The 15399-nt window shown below is 34.6% G+C and overlaps 1 protein-coding gene across 1 annotated transcript in view; it reads left to right on the top strand.

The window, feature by feature from the left end:
* DPY19L2 (dpy-19 like 2) overlaps window positions 1-15399 on the top strand; it is an 89098-nt gene that overhangs the window by 21519 nt on the left and 52180 nt on the right. The window contains exons 7-9 of the mRNA XM_068550038.1: window positions 1510-1567; window positions 3281-3372; window positions 4452-4551. Of these exons, the coding sequence (XP_068406139.1) occupies window positions 1510-1567; window positions 3281-3372; window positions 4452-4551 (250 nt within the window). The remainder of the gene's footprint in view (window positions 1-1509; window positions 1568-3280; window positions 3373-4451; window positions 4552-15399) is intronic.

Raw genomic sequence — 15399 nt, 5'->3', positions numbered from 1 at the left:
TAAGTGTTCTATAAGCTATCTAGAAATTTTTATGCACTTTTCTATATGTGTGCCAGATAGGAAAAATACATAAGCTCATCAGTATTTTGAGGGAAAGGATTACTTTTAGATTATGTTAACAGGCTTTAAAATGTTCTAGTTTAAAAAATAGTTTGTATTTATTATGCTTTTTTCAAGTATGGAAAATGTTACACGAGACTAAGACATTTTAAAAGGTAGTATTTTTCATTGGGAGAGCTACCCAAAAGGTGATAGTCTTCTCTAAATTGGTTACACAGTTCTAGAATGTCAAATACATTATTAGGCTCCAGTCTTTAAGAAGGATATGTAGATATAACATATGTTGGCTATAAAAGTGTCACCAAAACTCTGAGGAGATTAGAAACTATGGCATATGAGAATATGAGAAACAAAAGAAATAGGGATTTGGGGAAATTTTTCTATTTCTTACCTTGGCCACCCTCCCGCACTGGCACTAACTTGGAAGGTAGATATTCCATTTCTATTCTTTTGGTGGTTAATGATAAAATGTTAACATGCATATCTAACTTGATCAAGTCAAAAATTAATTGATATCTTTCCTCTCCTTTTTGATCAGTACAAGGAATTTCAGAACACTTTACTTCAAAACAGCCCCTAGCATCTTGTAATTATTACCATAATTTAGTACTTTTAGTACCCCTCCACAGCAGTCATCACTGTTATTTTTTGTTGTCAAATCTTCCTTAGATTTATCCTCATGTTCCTAGTTTCTATATGCAGCATTTGTTCTTGCTTCTCACACCTTCCTCCTTTCAATTTCTTCTTTTCTGTTGTGAGTCCTTTGAATTTCCCTTAGTGAAAATCTGTTAAAGGTATATTACTTCCCATTGGCTTTCCTCTGCTTGTTTTGTTAAACTCATTCCTTCCTTTTTTCAATCATTCAACCGGTATTTATTGTCTTCAGAGTCTGAAGCTGTGTATATAATGATGAACAATACTTTAAAGAAAAGGCAGCTTTAAGAAGTGGTTTTTAATCTTTGATAGTAATCAGCCATCCTTGATCTCAGTTTTGTATTCTACATTGTTGTTTCTTGGGACTCAACAAAAGAATATTTGCAGTAGTTTAGATGGTTCAGTTACCGCTAAATGAAACTGTTAGACTCTTCATCTCTCAGTCACTGAAATCCAATTTGGAATGACAAAAATTTGCCTCCACTCAGAATATTCAAAGAATGCAATGTAGACTCTGAAGTGCTGGCCTGTTTGTTAAAAATTATTTTATGTTCACATAGAATATTTTACATAGAAAATATTTTACATATAAATTAATAACATTCAGATTACTTTGTATGTACACTTTGTATGCTTGTACGTTTCAAGAGTAAAACATCAACTACATGGGTACTTTTGAAATTTTTACTGTTATTTTATATGGTTTAGTACTATGACATTTTAAAATCTAAGATAAGTTTGTGAAAAACTCACTATATTTTACATGAATTTTGATTGTACACATTTTTTTTACAGTGGGACTCAACTTGGAGGTCTAATTACAGTATTATGCTACTTTTTCAACCATGGAGAGGTTTGTTTTCTAGAAAATAATTTGTAGAAATAGAAGGGGTGGTATAGGAACAAGGAAATGTATTCATCAAAACAGTATTTAATTGTATATTACTTAGGACTTGACAGTATTTTAAAGAACCTTGTGTTGTAAGTTGATGTTTTAATCATGTTGATCCACATTTTTACATAATAATTAGAATTTATGATGTGAGCTATCTTGCCTGGTTTTAGCATGTATATATGTTACATACATTTTGTAGAAAAAGGAAGTACTATATTTGTTGAGTTCAGGCACTTTATGTACATTATCTCACTCCCACCAAACTTTTTAGGGAGGTGGCTGTTATCCTCACAGTAGAAGATATGAAATTGAAATTTGGAGAGGTTAAGTTACGTACTCAAGATTCCACATTCACGCCATGATGAAGCTGGGTTTCCTCTTCTACATCTTTCTGGCTCTAAAACCTCACTTCTTTCTATTACATCATGCTGCCTTTTCAATTACACAAAATGCTGAATTCAAAATACAAATTAACTTACTAACTCAGCCCAATAAGACATGGTCCACCTAAAAAGAGTTCATGGAAACTTTTTTAGAATATGATAGATTCATTCAACAAAATATCAAGTACAAAACGTGTGCCAGAGTCCGTGTTAGATGCTGAGGATATGGCCAAGAAAAGTGGAAGAATCTGACTGCTAGTTTTTGGAAGCAAAATGTGTAATATGTTATGGCACAGATTATATAGGGTAGAAGTCTCTATCCATTACTATTGGGAAAGGTAGATACTTGGTTAATTTAAAAAAATCAATTAGACAAGGGAATCATAAAAATTATACGTAAGTATCTTAAATAATATTAACTTAAAGCAAACAAATACATTGTCAGTCACCAGTGTATTAGTATAAACACAAGACCTTTTCTTTGAGTATGCCAGATGACTGACACTATGAGTTGACCTTCTTATACATACCGTAACTCACCTTCTGAGGTTTACAATTTTGGTTTCCTGGAAGAAGAGCAATAAATTTTAAGACTGTTGCAAGGTTGTAAGAGTTTAGATTCTTTCTAGAATTTCAGAATTCTTGATATAAAATTTTATAATATTCCCACCCATATGTTTTGGAAACAGTTTTAAAGTCTATATGAAAATTTAATACTTTCATTGCATACATCATATCAGTGAATCCCAAATACTTCTAGTTATTTTTAGAAATTTATAGTTAACTCTTTCAAAGGTATATTTCACAAATTCAGAAACAGTCTTAATTACTTGTAATGGGTGTCTATACATATTAAACTTGTCATGTGTAAACATTTGGTGTTTGTGAATGCCCTAGGTGACATTTGTTTAGATATTTTTCTGAGCATGTATAAATCCCAAAGCCCTGGGATGCCCAGGGTCATCACTGAAGAGCTGGAATGTGGATCTGGTTTGTCTTTCCCAGAATCCTCACTGCTCCTAACCCTATCAACTTGTTTGTCCTTCGAGTGTCCGTATGTTTGGCCTGGTCTATCTTTGACTTGTTTCTGGACTTGCTAGTTAATGGCTCTCTACCTAATGGCTATGTGCTGGAAGAGAACTCCAAAAACTGAGGAGCTATACCAGGTATCCAGAAATAAATGAGCCTAGTATTAAAATTACTAAAACCAGCCCACCCATGATTTTTTAAATTAATTGTGTTTATTGCAATGGAACATAGAGTGAGGTAAGCATTTTATTGATTTCAGGCTACTCGGGTGATGTGGACACCACCTCTCCGGGAAAGTTTTTCATATCCATTTCTTGTACTTCAGATGTACATCTTAACTGTGATTCTCAGGTAATTTTTATTTATAAAACGAAACTAGCTGAATTGTAAGTTTCTCAAAATTACTTCAACTTATCGTTATAATTACTAAATCTAGGCTCTATTTTTAAAAATTACTTCAAAAATAAATTACTTCTATTTATTTTGTGATAAATATTATGATAAATATTTATGTGATAAATTTTGTGATATTATTAAACAATATCATTAAAAATTTTGCTTTTGAAAATTTATATACCATAGTACAAGAATTTATGGAAATCCAATACAACCTTTATAAAAAGAAGAGTTACAGTTTTATAATTTACACAAAATGTGTGCATTTCTTTTTTTCATATTCTAAAAGGTACTAAAGTCTATGTGGTAAAAGGTATTGGTTACTGATAAATCTCATGATTGCAGAATGGACAGTTTAAACTTCAATATGCATTAGTTTAATTGTATTCCAGAATTATTTCTTTAAAGTCATTGTTTAAAATCTCTTTCTTTAAGTTTTTCTCATAGTCATTAGCTAATTATTTCACCAGCACTTACACTTTTCTTCATTGCTTTTTGAAACATAAAAGTGGTGGTATATGAAAGTTATTTCTGCTCATGTAGTGTAAATATCTCGAGGTATGCAAGGTCAGTTCAGATTCTATTTTCTGACATTCTTGCTGGAGTATTAAATTTCTAATGTCATGCATAGTTAAAGAAAAATAAATTTTTAGTTGAATATAGTTGATTTACAATATTTTATTAGTTTCAGGTATACAGAATAGTGATTCATTATTTTTACAGATTATATACTCCATTAAAAGTTTACAACATAATGACTCGAATTCCTTGTGCTATATGTTTAAGATACCTACTGATAAACTAGATACAATGCTTTATTTAAAGCTCTAATTTTGTTTGTTTTATTATAAGCATTTTTATAACCCAAATATTTTAAGTTCTTCTTAATGAGCTTTTAAAAGTTAACTATATTTTGTTGTCTAACATCAAAGGTAAGGGGATCAATAGATTTCAGCATTTTGCAACTAGTCATTCAGTTTAATGATAGGCTACTTTTATAGTAAAACTTACTGGTGTCAATTCTCTCCATTAAGGACCTCGAACAATAGTAAAAAGCATTTTATTGCACTCTGCCTTTCCAATGTTGCTTTTATGCTTCCCTGGCAATTTGCTCAGTTTATACTTTTTACACAGGTAAGATGATTTTAAACTAATTTAAGTTGAATGCAAGATGTGCTTGGTTGTTTCCATAGGAAAAATTTTTTTTATTGAAGTATAGTTGATTTACAATATTGTGCTAACTTCTGCTGTACAGCAAAGTGACTCAGTTATACACATATATACATTCTTTTTTTATATTCTTTTTCATTACAGAGAAATTTTAAATGTGATTATATTTGTGCCCTAATAGATTTTCAAAATAAAATATAAAGATTTTCAATATAAAGTTTATATACATGTGTGATTTTTTTTAATCATATAAATCTACCTTCTGTTAATGTGTTGGTTAGTTAGGCAGATAGTAAACCTGCAAAAGACTTTTTCCTCTTATTTTAATCCATAATTTTTCCTGTTGGTATTTGAGATGATCTGTGTAAACCTGCCTGTAGATTTTCCTTTTGTCTGAGGAATCATTTTAGTTGCCAAGCTGCGCAACATGGTAAGGGCCACTTTGATTCTTCATGGTAGGGGATTTCTGCTTCTAATCCAGCTAAATGTTGGCTGTTCTGTCTGAAGAGCAGAATCTTACTGGACACCATTTCTCAGAGCTTTAATCATGGTATTATTCAGTGAACTGAGGCCATATCCTGTTTCTTCAAACAACTAAGTAGCTAATGGCAAGAAACTGAGCTGGGGAAGCAGAGTAAAAGGTCAATTTTGATGAAATTTCCTACTATGATTTTTTGTTAGAACTCCTTTCCACCTAACTAACAAACACTGATAATATGTAATGATGTTCTTTATTGGCAGTGAGAAATTCTGCCAAGAATCCTTGTCCTGCCAGTTGTCTACAAAGAATGAAGTTATAACCACAATTTAATTGATGCTGCATGTTTAAAGCATGTTAAGAGTATTCCCTCTGCCTTACTTCCTTATATTTGGTCTATAACTAACACAGAATTTCTGTGGTTTTCATTATTTGCATATGCCAACATAGTAGAATAGATTTCTAGTGTGCATCATTTCCTTGCAAGGAGATGTATTAATTTAGCTCCTTGGGTAATTTTGATATTGCCTTAATGATTTTCTATCCATTCAAAAGATATACTAGACTTTTAGCTTTTTTTTTTTTTGAGATGTAATTAACATTTTGTAAGCTTAAGATATACAACGTATTGATTTGGTATATTGCAATATGATTATCCCCCGATTAACACCATAGTGTTAGTTAACACCTCTATCAAGTCACATGATTATTATTTCATTCTTGTGGTGAGAACGTTTAAGATCTAGTCTCTTAGCAACTTTGAATTATATGATACGGTATTGACTGTAATAACTATGCTATACATTAGATCTCCAGAACTTATTCATCTTCTAGTTGCAAGTTTGTATACTTTGTCCAACGTCTCTCTAATTCCCCCACCCCCAAGCCCCTCGTAATCACCATTCTACTCTCTGTTTTTACAAGTTTGGCTTTTTTAGATTCCACATACAAGTAATATAATAAAGTATTTGTCTTTGACTTATCTCACTTAGCATAATGCCTTCAAGGTCCATCTGTGTTGTCACAGATGGCAGGATTTATATATATATATATATATATATATATATATATATATATATATATAGCACATTTTCTTTATCCATTCATCTGTTGACGGACACTTAGGTTGTTTCCATACCTTGGCTATTGTACATAATGCTGCAGTAAACATAGATGTGTAGATATCTCTTCAATATTCTGTTTTCATTTCCTTTGGAATATGTACCCAGAAGTGGGATTGCTGGATCATATGGTAGTGGTATTTCAAATTTTTTGAGAAACCTCCATAGTGTTTTTCACAGTGGCTCCACCAATTTATTTACATTCCTACTAACAGTGCACAAGGGTTCCCTTTCCTCCACATCCTCACCAACATTTGTTTTCTTTTGTCTTCTTGATGATAACCATTCTAATAGGTATGGAGGGATATCTTACTGTGGATTTGTTTTTATTTCCCTGATGATTAGTGATGTTGGGTGTCTTTTCATGTACCTGTTGGCCATTTGGATGTATTCTTTTGAAAAATATTTATTGTTCCTCCACCCATTTTTTAATCAGTTTTTTTTTCATTATTGAGTTGTATGAGTTCTTTATACATTTTGGATATTAATATTTCACCTAATACATGATCTGCAAATATTTTCTCCCATTGCATAGGTTGCCTTTTCATTTTGTTGATTGTTTCCTATGCTGTGCAGAAGCTTTTTATCAATAGTTTGATGTAGTCTCACTTGTTGATTTTTTCTTTTGTTGCTTTTGCTTTTGGTGTTACAATCCAAAAAATCATTGCCAAGATGAGGGTCAAGGAGCATATTCCCTAAGTTTTCTTCTAGGGGTTTTATGGCATCAGGTCTTATATTTAAGTCTTTAATCCATTTTAAGTTAATTTTTGTGAGTGGTGTAATATAGAAGTCCAATTTCATGTAAATATCCAGTTTTCCTGACACCATTTATTGAAGACATTATTTTTCCCCCTAAGTATTCTTGGCTTCCTTGTCAAATATTAATGACTGTATATGCATGGGTTTACTTATGGTCACTCAATCTGTTCCATTGCTGTGTATATTAGTCTTTATTCCTGTACCATACTATTTTGATTACTATAGTTGATAGAGTAATGGGGGTTCCTTATATGTTACAGTCCTTTTTTTTTTGCTGCTTTTAGGATTCTCTCTTTGATTTTTGAGTTTTATTATAGTGTGTCTTAGGGAAGGTATTTTTCAATTACAATAATGGGGTGATTTATTAGCTTTGTGAACTTGCATGTCCAAATCTCTTCATAGGTTTGGAAGTTCTCAGCTATTATTTCTTTAAATAAACTTTCTGCCCCTTCTCCCTCTCTTTTCATAGAACTCCGGTGATTCTCTTATTTGATCATTTGATATTTTCATATAAATCACATAGACTTTCTTCACTCTTTTTCATTCTTTTTTCTTCGTTATCCTCTGACAGCGTATTTCAAAGTTCCTATCTAACTCACTGTTCTGTCTTCTGTTTGGTCTATTCTGATGTTGATACTCTATTGCAGTTTTCATTTCATTCATTGAATTCTTCAGTTCCAGAATTTGTTTTGTTCTTTTAATCATTTTTATCTCTTTGTTAATCTTCTCATGTTGTTCATGTGTTGTTATCCTGATTTCATTGAATTGTATTTCTGTGTCTTCTTGTATCTCATCAAGTTTCCACAAAACAGCTATTTTGAATTCTTTATCAGGTAAATCATAGAATTCTGTTAGAGTTTGGTTACTGGAGGACTATTAAGATTTTTTGGTGATGTCATGTTTCCTTGATTCTTCATGTTCCTTGAAGTTTTGTGTTGCAGTTTTTGCATTTCAGGTTGCCTTCAGGTGGGATATATTCTTCATTCATCCTGCTTATATCTGGGCTTTTCTCTGACCTTATATGGATACACCTGCTTCATGCTTCTTGCTCCCTCTGTGGCAGAATTATTAGGCTTGTATGTCTTTTCTAGACAGGCCCACAGACCCCTGGCCTCTTTTTCACATGAGCTCCTTATCTACTAGAACTCACTCTTACTGCCACACTAAGGAACATGAAAAAGGAGCCAGCTGCAGAGTCGGGAGAGGTGTGAGTTTAACACTCAGGAGGTGTCAAGAGTGCCTGCAGGCCAAGTGGAGGGATCCTTGGGTGGTTTTCTCAGCAGCTGGTAGGCAGGTTTCCTGCCAGAGTCCTGAGCACAACCAGAAGGAACTGCATCCTTTTAATGCCCTCTGATATTCTCATTTGCCTCTTTCTCAATCTCCTGCCTGCCCCAGTCAAGGAGGTCGCGCCGCACAGCTCTGAGTGCTGTGGGAAAGAAATTGTTTTTTCCAGCAATGTCCTGCATAGCTGGGGATGCCAGGCACACACTCATCATTCTCCCTTTCCCCCATGGGAGAGGTTGCCACTGGCTAGTTCAGGCTCTCACTGTGCCACCTTGGGGATAGGGTGGTGTTGGCAAAGTTCCTCTTACTCTCTCTAGTGCATCCAAACTCATATATATTTTTGCTCCAATGAAGTGCTTGAGCCTCTCCTCAGGAAGACTGGATTCTACAGGGCTCTCTTGTCTGTGGGTGTCTGCCCAAGTCAGCAGTATCCAGATTTTCTTCAACCATAGCTGAGAAGAGCTGGGACTAGTTCACTGGCTCCTGCTTATTCCACAGCCTGTGCTGAGGTCTGTCTGCCTATTCTCAGATACATAGGTGGGCAAGACTCCTCCCGGAACCCTTGGCATATGGTGCAACTTCCACAGAGGCACTTTTGTTCATGGATGGATGCCAAATTTTAGTTGTTAAAAGGCGGAGGCAGAAAAGCAGGACATCTTATGCTGCCATGATGCTGATGTAACTCCCAGCTTTTAGTTTTCTGAATTAACGTATAAAGTTTTGTTTGCTTGTGTTTTTGTTTTTTAATACTAACGTGAAGATAATTCAAAGTTATTTTTCTGGGAGTGTGCTAAGACTTTTATTCTTGATTACATTTTTCACAGATTAAAGTTAAAATTAGTTCATGTCTCCTGCACATATTGTCTGAGAAATGGGGCTGAAGAACTCAAGGATTAGCTATATTTTAAAGGAAAAAAATTACAAGCAACAGTTGTAGAAACCTAGAATATTTGGAGTGAGAAGACCTTAAAGCATTATCATTCTTAAGAAATTGAGAAATTGTGACTTATTCAGTAACTGGATTTTAATTTATAATATGCTCTATTTTCTTATATTTTATTAGAGAATTCCCATTCATGTAGGAGAGATTGTTATGACCAAGGACAGTAAAAGGGATAGTTGCAGGAAGGAGGTTATAAAATCAGAAGTGATAGAGATGCAGATTATTTCCGGAAGAGATAGTATCAATATATCTATACAAAACTGGTTGTCAATTTCATATTCTTTCTTTATATAACTGATTCTTTGCTTGGGGTATGTATAAAGCCACATCTCTTTTAATATTTAATGTGACTCCATGCCCTCATCCTGCTTATAAGAAGATTATTTTCTTCCCTCCCTGGAGTTTCTCTTCCACTGATAAGCCCATCGGCCATTTATTTGGGCCAAATATCAGGACTAGATGTTTTTGCCTCACTGTTGAAGCCAGAAATGAGACTACTTGTATCTGGAGGATTCAGAAATCTGGGTACACAGTCAATGCCACCACACTGCTGTTTAGCAAAACTTACCCCTTCTGCATGGAATTTGACCCTCAGTTAACCTTCTAGCTCTCTTCCCTTAGAAATTTGCTTGTGTTGTGTGACCATGATGTTACTAGGCACGTTGCTTGGTGATTGCCTAATTGCATCCGAGAGGAAGAAACTGTAAGTGAGCTAAGTTCTTCCTGAGGGGGATGCCTTGACTTCGGGCTTCCTTAAGTGAGGTGGCTCTTTTTTTTTTTTTTTTTTTTAATTAATTAATTTATTTATGGCTGTGTTGGGTCTCCGCTTCTGTGCGAGGGCCTTCCCCAGTCGCGGCAAGCGGGGGCCACTCTTCATCGCGGTGCGCGGGCCTCCCACCATCGCGGCCCCTCCTGTTGCGGAGCACAGGCTCCAGACGCGCAGGCTCAGCAATTGTGGCTCACGGGCCCAGTTGCTCCGTGGCATATGGGATCCTCCCAGATCAGGGCTCGAACCCGCGTCCCCCGCATTGGCGGGCAGATTCCCAGCCACTGCGCCACCAGGGAAGCCCGAGGTGGCTCTTTTAAGTGTCATTTCCCTTGCAGAAGTTTCCATGGGTTATGGATCTTCTAAGCCAGAGTGGCTTCTGCATTTATGTGATGTGCGTCTTCTTTCTTTGCTCCTGAGCTGTCACCTGGGGTGAGGCTACCATGAAGACTTCTTTGAGAGCTCCCACTGAAGAGAAATATCTGAATCTGTCCTGCTGACAAGTCCTGTTTCCTGTCCTACAGCTTTCTGAATGAACCAGAGGCCAAGTGTGAACTTAAAACCCCCTGGTTTGCATTGATGTCAAGAACTCAAATTCACCTTCTTGAAGATAGAAAACTCCTAACAGCCATAGATGCCAAGTGCTTCACACTAAAATTGGCCTGGACTCCGTGCTTTTACTTATGAGTGGCACCATTTTCTTTCTTGTAAATGTCTCATAGCGCGCCTGCAGTGCTGAGATAGCTGAGTTGAGTCATAAGGAATTTCAGCATCAGCTAAATGCTGTCTGTAGAACTAGGCTTCTCCTAAAAAAAGACTGTGCAGTTCTGGTGTACAGTTCTTGTGAGTGAGCTCACAAGTTCAGAATTCTATAATCTACACAATGTGTTTGTTTTTCAAGTTCCTTGGGGTTCTGTCTTGCCAAATTAGGATTATATTAATGTTTTGGAGATGTTCAAGTATTGGTGAGTCTCATAAATGTTTTCCACCAGGAGACTCATAGCTCCTTATGAAACTTTTTTCCAGTTCCTTTGTCTTTACTGAACATCAAATTTCACACACCAAGGGTCTGAGAAAGGACAATTTTTTTTGTCAAGTCAAATAAACCTTTTGTTCAAGAAGAGTGAGTGCTTGCTTGCCTTTGATCTACAAAACTAAAAGAGGTCACCAAAATGGTTTTTTCCAAGGGGAGTTGATGTTTCTTCCACTGGATGTAGAAGCAGCTACTCTTACTATAAATGTCAGCTCTTTCTGAAAGCTTTGTCTGACCTTGCATCTTGTTGTTAAACTCAGTCTACAGGTTGATTTCTCTCTATTAGTTTGACAATGTTTCTTGTGGCCACAGTGGTTAAAATATAGTTTATTCTATATGTGTAAACTAACAGGGAATCAAAAATTAGCTTACAGAAGGGATTTATAGTTTCATTCCTTATACACAGTTTTATTTAAAGTTTATTTTAAATGCCTGTACTCATTTCTGATTTCAGGAACAAAATTGGTCCAAGCATTTGAACAGATTAAAAACTCTTTATTGTTTCATGGAAACAAATTTTGCCCTACCCTCAGAACTACTTATCTTGAGAAGTATGATGAAAGGAGGCAAGAATAGAAGTCAGTTTTCTACATTTTCACAACAGAATGTTGATTCTGCTGCTTGTATCTAAATGAGAGAGCTTACTTTTCAACCAGCAATTCAAATAGCAACAGTCCAGCTATTAAGCACAATTTTCCCTGTGAAGTGTTTTTTTTTTTTAGCCAAAGTGTAAATATGATGTTTAAGAAGGGGGGTCTAGATCTGCATATCCTAACAGTATTGGTCTATGAGAGGAGGGAAAGGGAGACTAACATATACCAGACTTCAGTATTATAGTTTATTTTATTGAATCCTCGAGGAGTCCAGGCACATGGGTATTATTAACTTATGATTACAGATGAAGACACTGAGGCTCAGAGATTAAGTTAAAATCAAGTCGGCCTACTTCAGAGCACCAACACTTTCCAATTTATTTTTGTTGCATCTCTAGGGTCTTTCAACTCTTTTCTATAGAAGGCCACACGCTTGGCTGTGTTGTCTTATTTCCTTACTAAAATGCCTTCAGTTTTCATGAAGCATTAATAAAAGAAATATGCATTTAAAGAGTACTTCTGTACCTTTTGTAAAACCATAATTAATTGTCTACTGTATTACCTAATTGCTTTTCTACATAAGAATCTGTATGATACATTTTTCATAATTAGTGTCAAGATTAATTTTCTTCACAAAGTAAATTTATGAACTTCCTTTTAACAACTATAGTTATTTTTATTAAATGAGCTGGACACACTTTCTCACAGTGTCTCTTAAAAACCTATATTTAAGCTTGTCCCCATCCCCAAATTTATATACATACTGTATTCCTTTCCTTTTCAGTTTGACAATAAGTGTGATTGCAGTAAATAAAAATTTTTAAGATCTTTAAAATATTGTCTTCTGATCAAAGAACATGATATATATCTACTTATTTAGTTCTTAATTTCTATCAATAATGTTAATATAGATTTTTAGAGGTCTTACAGATCTTTCATTAGATTTGTTCCCAGGTATTTTCTATTTTTGTTGCATTTTAAAAGATTGATTATATTTGTTAGATATGGGGTTCTACGTATGTTAAGCAAAGTTTGTTAATTGTATTATTCTAATCTTTTAGATTTCTACTATTTTTGTTTGCTTTCAGTTACTAGAGGAGGAATGTGTTGAAGTCTTCCATTATAACAGTGATTTGTCTGTATAGCTGTGTAAATTCTTGCTTTAAACATTTTGATGGAACATCATTATGTGCACAGTTGTTATATAGTCCTTTTATTTTTATGTAATGAGCCTTAAATTTTTTTAAAGTGTATTTGTGTATATGTGTGTGGTAAGAACACTGAACATGAGATACACCCTCTTAATAGATTTTTAAGTGTACAGTATAGGTATTGTTATCTATAGACACATGTTGTATAATAGATCTCTAGAAGTTATTGATCTTGAATAACTGAAATCTTATGTGTGTTGATTAGCGACTTCCCATTTCCTCTTCCCCTCAGCCCTTGGCAATCACTATTCTGTTATCTATTTCTGTGAGTTTGACTATTCTAAATACCTCTGATAAATGGAATCATGCAGTATTTGTCCTTCTGTGACTGGCTTAATTTACTCAGCATAATATTCTCATCCATATTGTTGCATGTTATAGGATTTCCTTCTCTTTTAAGGCTGATACTATTCTGTTGTATGTGTATAACATTTTAAAATCCATTCGACCGTTGATTGTCATTTAGGCTATTTCCATATCTCGGATATTGTGAATAGGGCTGCAGTGAACATGAGAGTGCTAATATCTCTTCAAGATCCTGTTTTCAATTCCTTTGGATAAATACTTAGAAGTGGAAATGCTGGATCATATGCTATTTCTATTTTTAATTTTTGAGGAACCTCCATACTGTTTTCCTTAGCAGCTGCATAATTTTGCATTCCCATTAACAATGTGAAAGGATTCCCTTTTTTTCACATCCTCACTAATACTTGTCATTTGTTTTTTTGAAAATAGCCATCCTAACAGGTGTGAGATAATATATCATTGTGGTTTTGATTTGCGTTTCACTGATGATTAATGATATTGAGTGTTTTTTCATATATCTATTGACCATTTGTATACCTTCTTAGGATAAATAGCTGTTCAGTTCTTTGGCCATTTTTTAAATGTTATCAGTTTTTTGCTAGAGTAATATGAGTTTGTTATATATTTTGGATATAACCCCTTATCGGATATATGGGGTATTTTCTCCCGTTCCATAGGTTGCTGTTTACCCTTTTGGTGTTTCCTTTGCTATGCAGAAGCTTTTTACTTTGATGTAATCTCACTTGTCTTATATCTGATAAGAGATTAATATCATCAAAATAAGAGATAACAAGTGTTGGTGAGGATGTGGAGGAAAGGGAACCCTTGTGCACTGTTGGTGGAAATGTAAATTGGTGCAGCCACTATCGAGAACAGTATGGAGGCTCCTCAAAAAATTTAAAATTGAACTACCATATGCTCTAGTAATCCCACTTCTGGGTATATATCCAAAGGAAATGAAAACAGAATATTGAAGAGATTATCTGCCTTTCTATGTTTATTGCAGGATTATTCATAATAGCCAAGGTATGGAAATAACCTAAGTGTCTGTCAACAGATGAATGGATAAAGAAGGTGCGCTACATGTATATACAATGGAGTATTACTCAGCCATGAGAAAAAGGAAATTCTGCCATAGGACATAGATGGACCTTGAGGGCATTATGCTAAGTGACATAAGTCAGACAGAGACAAATACTGTATTATATCACGGGATATAATATTAGTATCACGTATTAGTATTTAGTTTGGAATCTAAAAAAACCAAACTTATAGAAACAGAGAGTTGAATGGTGGCTACCAGGGCCAGAGGGGTATGGGAAGTAGGAAGATATTGGACAAAGGGTACAAACTTGCAACTGGAAGATGAATAAGTTCTGGCGATCTATCACATAGATTGTAGTTAACGTTATTGTTTTATATACTTGAACCTTGGTAAGAATGTAGATCTTAAATGTTCTCACCACAAAAATGAAATGAGAATTTCATGACGTGATGAAGGTGTTAGCTCACACTGCAGTGGTAATAATACTGTAATATATGTGTATCAAATCAACAGGTTGTACACCTTAAACTTGCACAATGTTTTAAGTCAAGTATATCTCAATAAAGCTGAAAAAAAATAGCAGAGGGATCCTTGGTAGAGACTCTAAGCTTAATAAAAGGGACAAATTTCTTAAATCCAGTAAAGTTCTGATTATCTGTTAGCTGGAATTTTAGTTGGAACCACTTTATGCCTTCCCCATCCATTTTGGGGGAGGAGGTAGGTAGTAAGGTATTTACGCTGGGAGAAGAAAAAATGACAGGAAGTTTGAGAGTAAGATATTAGCACCAAACTCCCAAATTCTGGGTAGTTGATCTATAGAATATACTTATAACAATTTATGCATTCTTTGACTCTGAGATTCTATGGCCTTGCTTGAGCTTGCTTTATGAGGCACTTGATAATGTGTCGAAACGAAGTTTGCAGAGATATTTGTGTCCTTGCATTTTTTTCCACACCACCAGCAAATAAGTTTCTTTAGGGTGGAGATAGCATTGGCCCTCTAGTATCCATTGAATGGATTTGAATTTATAGCATCGTTTCTAAGAAAACTATACTTTAAGCTCCAAGCAATTAAGTTATAAGTAAAGTTCTGGGAAACTATATTCAGGTAAATTGGTTATTACTTGAAAGTATTGCCATCTTCAACTGGCACCTCTTGAAATAAAAATCTCTTTGGAATTCTTGAATGAATTATCCATTGTTGTTTTACTTATACAACAAATTCATAATCTGGTTACCACTAAATGTTAAATTGCATGAGACTTTTCAAAGG

This window comes from Eschrichtius robustus, chromosome 8, assembly GCF_028021215.1.
Source record: "Eschrichtius robustus isolate mEscRob2 chromosome 8, mEscRob2.pri, whole genome shotgun sequence".
In the NCBI taxonomy this organism is placed as follows: domain Eukaryota; kingdom Metazoa; phylum Chordata; class Mammalia; order Artiodactyla; family Eschrichtiidae; genus Eschrichtius; species Eschrichtius robustus.
Note: the sequence above shows the minus strand (reverse complement) of the source record. Positions and strands in the feature narration are given on the sequence as shown.